Source organism: Chiloscyllium plagiosum, chromosome 10 (assembly GCF_004010195.1).
Source record: "Chiloscyllium plagiosum isolate BGI_BamShark_2017 chromosome 10, ASM401019v2, whole genome shotgun sequence".
NCBI lineage: Eukaryota > Metazoa > Chordata > Chondrichthyes > Orectolobiformes > Hemiscylliidae > Chiloscyllium > Chiloscyllium plagiosum.
The window spans coordinates 38,466,392-38,474,817 of NC_057719.1; the positions used below are offsets into that span (position 1 = coordinate 38,466,392).

At 37.8% G+C, this 8,426-nt stretch overlaps 1 protein-coding gene across 4 annotated transcripts in view; it reads right to left on the reverse strand.

Annotated features, from left to right (window-relative positions):
• Positions 1-8,426, reverse strand: part of cdc42bpb (CDC42 binding protein kinase beta (DMPK-like)) — a 208,127-nt gene that overhangs the window by 20,045 nt on the left and 179,656 nt on the right. For all 4 annotated transcript variants that reach the window (XM_043697467.1, XM_043697466.1, XM_043697465.1 and 1 more), the window contains 4 exons: positions 5,979-6,060; positions 5,230-5,446; positions 5,056-5,118; positions 4,194-4,790 (listed from right to left, as the gene is read on the reverse strand). In XM_043697467.1, coding sequence (XP_043553402.1) covers positions 4,194-4,790; positions 5,056-5,118; positions 5,230-5,446; positions 5,979-6,060 — 959 coding nt within the window. The remainder of the gene's footprint in view (positions 1-4,193; positions 4,791-5,055; positions 5,119-5,229; positions 5,447-5,978; positions 6,061-8,426) is intronic.

The window sequence follows — 8,426 nt, forward strand, 5'->3', positions numbered from 1 at the left end:
CTAATAATCTCCCTATCACTGACACAAGGCTTACTGGCCTGTAATTTCCCGGGTTATCCCTGTTACCATTTTTAAACAAAAGACCGACATTGGCTATTCCCCAGTCCTCCGGGATTTCTCCTGTGAATAAACAGGCTATAAAAATTTTAGACAAGGCCCCAGCAATTCCCTCACCTGCCGCACTCAGCATTCTGGGATAGGTCCCATCAGATCCTGGGTACTTGTCCACCTTAACGTTTTTCAAAGCACCAAATATCACCACTTTTTTTATATTGACATGCTCTAGAATATCAACATATCCTTTCCTCAGGAACCATTTTAACTCTCATAACTCTTTATTTGAGTTCTTTCCAGGTATCTTTGTATTGTTTGACAGCTGTCTGTCGTCACCTTCCAAAATCTTATGTATACCTCCTTTTTCTTTTTGACATAGCTCTCAATGTCTCCAGTCATTCAAAGTTTCTGAATCTGGTCATCCTTATCCTTCATTTTCATTGGAACATGCTGATTCTAAACTCTAAATGAGCAGGTCTTTAAAAGATTTCCAACTAGTCAGATATGCATTTATCCTCAAACAGCCACCCCCCAATCTACATTCCTCAGTCCCTGTCAAATATTCTGGTAGTTAGCCTTACCTGAATTTAACATTTCCCCCAGGACTACTCTTATCCTTATCAATAAGAAAGTTAAAACTGAGAGTTATGGTCACTGTCCCCAAATGCTGCTCCACTGAAGTTTTGATCACCTAGCAGGATTCATTCCCAATGCCAAATCTAGTACAGTTCCTTCCTTAGTTGGATTAAGCCCCTAGCACTCAGCAAGTCCCAGTCAACATTTGTTTTTACATTTTCCATTATCTGTTTCTCTACCACCTGCGGGCAGTTGGGAGGCTGTGGTAAATCCAAAATGACCGCACACTCTTCCGATTCCTGAGCTCAACCCATCAAGCCTTGCTGGATGAGCCCTCCATGTTCTTCCTCAGTACAGCTGTGAAAGTCTCCCTTATTAGTAATGCAACTCCCCCACCTGTTTACAACCCTCTCTTATCTTGACTGAAACATCTAAAACCCAGAACGTTAAACTGCAACTCTTGTCACTCTCTGTAATAGCAATAGTTATATGTATAAATCCAAGCTCCAAGTTCATTTGCTTTACCTATCATACTCCTCGTACTAAAACAAATACACCTCAGACCACCAGGCCTCCTGTGAATAGTAACCTCTCCTTGTTTGGTTCTTCTTTTTAATCTTAGCAGCCTTAATCTTGGCTCATCCTCCGTCTTTTTACTTGTTGACCTACTGCTCGATTCCCACCCCCTTCCAAACTAGCTTAAACCCTCCTAAGTGGCACTAGCAAACATCTCTGCGAGGATATTGATGCTTCTCCAGTTTGGGTGGAACCTGCCCTATTTGTGCAGATTTCACAAGCTTGGAAAACATGACAATGATGCACCAGCCGATTTAACTGTACCATCTTCCTATTCCTAGCCTCACTAGCATGTGGCACAGGAAGTCATCCTGGGATTACAACACTAAAGGTCCTGCTTTTCAACTTCATACCTAACTCCTGAATTTCCTTTGCAATATCTCATCACTTTTTCTGTCTATGTTAGGAGTCCAAATATGGATCACAACCTCTGGCTGCTCATCCTCCCCCTTCAGAATATCCTGCACCTGCTCAACCATTCATGGTATTCTGTACCCATTGGCCTTGGACAGGAAATCTCATAGCTACCAATACCTCCGGCTTATAGGGCATCATATATACATTAAGAGGAAGAAGTGAGGACTGCAGATGCTGGAGATCAGAATCAAAATGTGTGGTACTGGAAAAGCACAGCAGGTCAGGCAGCATCTGAGCAATGTTTTGGACATAAGCCCATCATAAAAACATTGCTAACATAAAGGCCTAGATTTTGTAGCAGCAATGTGAACAGAAGTCCCAAAATTCTCAGTCATCTGTTCTCTGAAATCTGATTCACACCACCAGAATCACCACAAATCTATCAAAATGAAGACTTGTGTAACTGCACAAACCTCTCTCTGACAATCAATGGATTCATGGTCATCATTAGACTCTAAATTCCAGATATTTATTGAATTCAAATTCTACCATCTGCTGTAATGGGATTTGAATAGAGGTCCCCAGAACCTCTGGGTTCTGGATTAATATTCCAGCGATAATACCACTAGGCCATTGCCTCCCCCACCTCTTACATTCTCTTGAATTGGGCCATATGATTCCCATATGGATTCCCAAAAGTTCAGTGATAACCCAGTGTCACCCTTCTTGGCATATAGAAAAAGGACTTTCTGGTAATGAGCATAGTAGAAGATGGCTTCAAGATACCACTTTTTACCAGCATGCCTTTAAGTGACATCCTAAAACAGAACTAGAGAGGACAGCTATCCTCCAAATTTCTGGGAACATCATGAGAAAAATCCATGTGGGACAGTCAAACTAACTGGTTAAAAAAAAAAATCACAGACTAGAATTAGAAGTTAAATCTAGAACCAGAATATTGTCCAACAAATCTGCACAAGTTTACTAGTAACAATTGTGTGGTTATAGTTTAATATTTTTGCTTGTTTGTAAGAAGGGATCCAAAGTTTATTCTTATTGTTCGGTTGCTGTGAAATAAAGTGGCTCAAAAATGCATACCTGCCTTGACTCTCTAAACTGATTTTAATTTATCTGCAGTTTAAGTGCATACAAATCCTGAACAGATCAAATGGGCCTATTCTTAAACATCAAAGCTGCATTATCTTATAATTAGATAGCAGTCCAGGTATAGTCATAATAAAGGTTTGGCATTGCTGAATCTGAGAGAATGTCTCGTTTGAGCCTTTCAAAGAAAAGGTTTAAGAGTTTGAAAGGTAGCCATCCTTTTTTGATATCCTTTCTGGTTTGCCTCTTATTTTAACAGAGAATGCTGAGGGTATCATGGGAAAATTCTGGTAGTGAAGAAACTAGGCTGGGTGCACAACAGTCTATCGTAATTACAGAACAGGTCAAAACTTGTATAAAAAAAACTTTAAGTGAGCTATTGAAGGGCACACCCATGCTTGTTCCAGCTAATATTCAGAGGAGAAAGTATCTTCAATAATTTAGTGGGTGAATGCATCCTTGGTGTATTCTGACTCACGAAGATTGTGTAAACTTAAGCTTCATTTTTGGTCAAAATGAACTCACCTCAGTCAGTATGGTAACAGGGCTAAAATGAACTTCGTAGCTACCTTTTCTCCTGCTAAAGGACCAGAACAATGGGTGATGATAGCCACAATTTCTACTATATTCATTATCCAGTGACCTCAGTTAATAAATGTAAATGTGAAATTTTGAGGAGGACAGAATAAAACAGAACTACTAATCCACTATCCTGATTCTGAACTATATTGCTGGTGCTCCATTGTTATTGGAACAAAACCCTGAAAGAACACCTTCACAACAGTGTGGGTATAGCAACAACACATCAACTACAGTGGCTCAGGAAAGTGGCCTACGACCACGCTCTTGAGGGAAATTAGGAATGGACAATAAATGCTGATCCTGCCAACGGTGTCATTGCCCATAAATGAATAAATAAAAGTAAAAACAGCTAAGTACTATAGCATTATTCTAACAACGTAGAACAAATGTATACTCCAAAGATAGATCGATAGACAGAAAGCAGAAACAGTAATGTGCATAATTGCACATTTAACTTTGTATGCCCAGATATAATTTTAAAATGTATGCTAGTCTGTAAGCTGTGATAAGAATTCTTCCTTGATTATAGCTCTCATTATTTAACGCTTGTATAAGTATTCCATTTCAAATAATTATTCAGATAGCTGAAAGACCGGATTCGGTTTTGTGTTGCAATAGACCACATATTAAATATTCATTGCTTCAGCGCAAAATATTTTGTGTGGCATTTGAAAATACCACACATCTTGAATAAGACGACATTTAAAAATATAAAACGTAAACTTCTTGAAATATAAATTTCAAAAATGGCAATTAATTGAACACTCAAATGTAAAATCGAAGAATGTGCAAGTATTTAGGAGCACTTTTGCAAATATTATAGTAAAATTTTTAAAAGCTTAGAATTGACATGTGAACTCTAAAGGAACAAAGGATTTGGATCAACAGAAAAACGCAAGTAAAACATAACTGCAGCTGATGCACAAAGCAGAAACTGTACATACCGCAAGCAACAGGAACTGCAGGCCACATCAGCTCTTGCATTCGTGACCTCCTCCCTTGCAAGTCCACATATACACCAACATGGCTAAAGCAGAGCAAATACTCTTTATTGCTAAGCTGCATAGCACAAAGAGCATCAAAAGGTTGGTGTGAGAGAAATGCAAGCGATGAGTCCATTGGGTTGACGAGATTAATGGAAGGTCCATCTCCCTGGACATTAAGCAGTGAAAATCCAGAAGGGTAGCCAACGCAAACTTTTTCTTCAAAGACTGCCATCCATTGCACATTCCCTAGGGCCTGAATTTCATTGACTTTCTTGTAATAAGGTTTAGTTCGGCTAATTTCATAGCATAGGATTTGCCGTTTCACTGCCACAAAAAGAGCACTCACAATACCCTGCCGCAAGGATCCTGAAACCATGGTCTGGCAGCCTTTTGTTTCAGTGAGTTTAATATCAAAGGTGGTCTCAGGTCCATCAAAAGCAGCCCATGGATAAAAATGAACGTGTCGGTTTCGGCCACAAATAAGGACGATGAGACTTTCTTTGGGAATGAGCTCAATCTGGTAGACTTTTTTACAGTCAGCTGCTCGAACAATCACTGCAATCAGAGAAGATATTTTAAACACAAACTTTCCTCCACTGAAATCTAAAGAAATGTAATTAAGGTACATTTTTGACCACCTAAGTCTTCAACACATTCCACATTTTGTAAACTTGGCTCAATTTACTCAAAAATAATTTTTACTCTTATTTTGTTTTACATAGACATTTTTAAAAAGTATAATTACAGTTCAGTTGCAGTTAGTGAATGAAACATTCCTGAAAATCCAAATTAAAACAAGTAATGATATTTAGTAGCTTACTATCTCGTGTTAGCTCGACTGCATACAGTCCTTCCTCTGTACCCAGAGCTATACGCTCACGATCTATTAAAATTACAAAAATTGAGATTTTATTTTATAGTAGTAAACAGGAAAGATTAGCATGAAAATTTATATTCCCTTCATTCAAGAAAAAAAACCATCAACTAGTCTTACCAATAACAGCAGCAGATAAACTTGTTTTAATAAAAGGCAGTGTACTATCATATGCTTCTTGTGGAATATATACAACTCTATTTCTCAGTTTATTTTTTTGTAGGATATTCTGCAATCCTTCTAGGATTCCAACCCATTTTCTTTTCTCACTTTCACTTTCTGTCAGGATTAGTAATGAGCAGGTCTTTGATGGTGAGGAGAGCAGCAAAGTTGTCACCTGCAGAATAAAAGTTAACATAACTGTATGTGTGATAATTGTATAAATGAGGTTACTATTATTTTTGAACACAAAGTAAATCAGGATGATTCTGTATTCACCCACAATACAAAATATCGCCTTATCATTCATGGCTTTTAATAGTTCCTATAATATTCTTTTAACATTGGAACAATGCGCCAATAAGCTTTGTCAAAAAGCTCCTTAACGGTTGTTAAAGAATGGTGTCTCATTTTGATCTTGAAACAGAATTCCAGCAATACAACAGGACAAAAATCACACTGACTAACTCAACAACATACTTCAGACATTTCTGATTGAGCTTGCCAGTTTAGGGATAATACACACTATGTCACCAATCACTTCCTATAAGAATCTCAGAGATGGCATGTGAAAGAGATTTTCATCCCTAAAGCCTGGGTTGGATTTGAGCCCAAATTCCATTGCTCCACATTTCCATATGGACAATGGCAGGAAAGATAATCAAAAACATGAATAACTAAAAGTAAATTATCGTGAGGTTGATACTAACCTTGAAAATACATGGAATATCTTTCCGGGTAGCATGAATGACATCAGATGCAAACACTGAACTCACAGAAAAGGCTTCATCTCTGCAAATAAAAAAAGTTTAACAATGATAATCACATCATTATGAATAAAACAAAATCAAATCTAAATAAACAGGATGTCGGCATCATTGGTTAGGCAAGCATTTATTGCCCAATTCTAATTGATCTGAAGAATGTAGAAGCTGCATTCTTGAACCACAGCTGCCTTTGGGGTGCAGAATCACTCATAGTACTTTTAGAAAGTGAATTCCAGGATTTGACCCAGCAACAGTGGAGAAGAAAAATGATACAGTTCCAAGTCTGGATGCTGATTAACTTACAGGTCATGGTGTTCTCATGTACTTGTGTTCTTGTCCTAGGTAGTAGAGATTTAGATTTGGAAGGTAGTATTGAAAAAGGCTTTGTACTGCATCTTGCAGATGGTACACATTGGAAGGTATATAACAAGATAAGTGAAGTGAACAGTAATCAATCACACTCCTAAATTATGCTTTGTCAATAGTGGACAAGTGTTTGGATGACTGATGGGGAGCTATTTGCCACAGAATTCCTAGCTTCTGACCTGCTCTTGTATTAACATCATTGGGGAATGATCCAGTCAGTTTCCAGACAATGGTAACTGTCAGGGTGCTGACAGTTGAGGATTCAGTGATGATATTACAATTGAATATCAGCAGTTGATGGTTGAACTCTCATGTTGGAGATGGTCACTGCCTGGTTCCTTATCTGATGTGAATAATCATATCAAGGAAAGCTTAAAGAAAAGCTCAGAAAAAGGGTGCCCCTTTTGTAAATTTTATCAGCTATCCCAACCTCTGCTATTTAGCTCAATCAGAATGAGCACTGGCTACTTACTAGGCCCTCAACAAACAGCATATACAATGGTTGGATGTAGTGCAGCTGAGAAATAAACTGATTTTATGGATAATCTTTGGAAGCTGCATGACTGCCCTCATTCTTAGTTGTAAAATACTTGAAAGCTATTCTCAAATTTATAAAGCTGCATCTAATTTTCTGATTCAGAAAAAGATTAAATAAAAGACCACAGGACTCTCAATCACCCACTATTACTTTGGTGGAAGAATTGTGAAAATCCTAAAAAACAGATGCGTTTTGGGAAAGAATTTAAACTGAAAGATCTGTGGATGCTGTAAATCAGAAAGAAAACAAATTGCTGGAATAGCTCAGCAGGTTAGGCAGCATCTGTGAAGAGAAATCAGAGTTAATGCTTCAGGTCTGGGACCTTTCCTCAGAACGTTAACTTTGATTTCACAGATGCTGTTTGACCTGCTGAGCTTTTCCAGCAATTTCTGATTTTGATGGGAAGGAACTTGTTTGATGAAATAATTTACATAACGAATTTGTCAAAACTATTCAAGATAAAAGAAACAGAGAAACTTATTTACAGATATTTATTAATTTAGATTGCACACGCACGATTAAATTCATAGAATGCAGTGGGGAATGCAAATGAAGGCTAATGAGGGTATTCCTGTATACCACATTAAGTTTGAGATGAGACTGATTAAGACATTTGTAAATAATTTGTTGCAGTGACCTCAATGAAGTCAGTCTTGTGAAAAACACAACTAAATGCCAGGAGCCCACACCTAGACTGACAATAGTAAATTCCAAGAGCAGTAGTTGATCATCCCCAGGCAAGAACTGCTCAATAGGGATTGCAATGATCAGAGGTCAGATCTATAGCTTTGTGTATTGACAGCAATACTCCAAGGTAGAGGTCAGGCACAGAGGCAGAGAACTCTATTGACATTCGGCATTGACAACTGAGATACTTAATAGTTAATGACTTACAACAAGACACTAACAGTACGTAATATGTTTTGTTATTTTCTAGCTAATGAGAAGTGCTTCAGCATAGATTAAATTTCCTATAAACTTTATTGTCTATATATAATAGGCAAAATAGATAATTTTTGTTTCGTATACAATTCGCCCATTCAGCTTAGAATATTCCTCAAATAATGCAGAACCAAAGACAGAAACAGATCGCTCATGTGAGATCTCAATATTCAATTTACACAATGAGGACTTCATGGTCAGGACATGAGAGTCACATTATAATATGTTTAGGTATTGAACAATGAAGGCAAGGGATTTGACGAATGCCTACAGAATGCTTACTAATGCAAAATCTAAAACTGGTGCTGATCTAAAGATTTTGGCATTTAGTTTGTAAGCAATGGAAAGCTACAACTGCCGAGTCATTTTTGGATTCTTCCAATTAAAAAAAGCCATAGTAAACCTTAATGGTAGGTTACATAACTATTAGGAGAAAGTGAGGACTGCAGATGCTGGAGATCAGAGATGAAAATGTGTTGCTATAAAAGCGCAGCAGGTCAGGCAGCATCCAAGGAGCAGGAGAATCGACGTTTCGGGCATGAGCC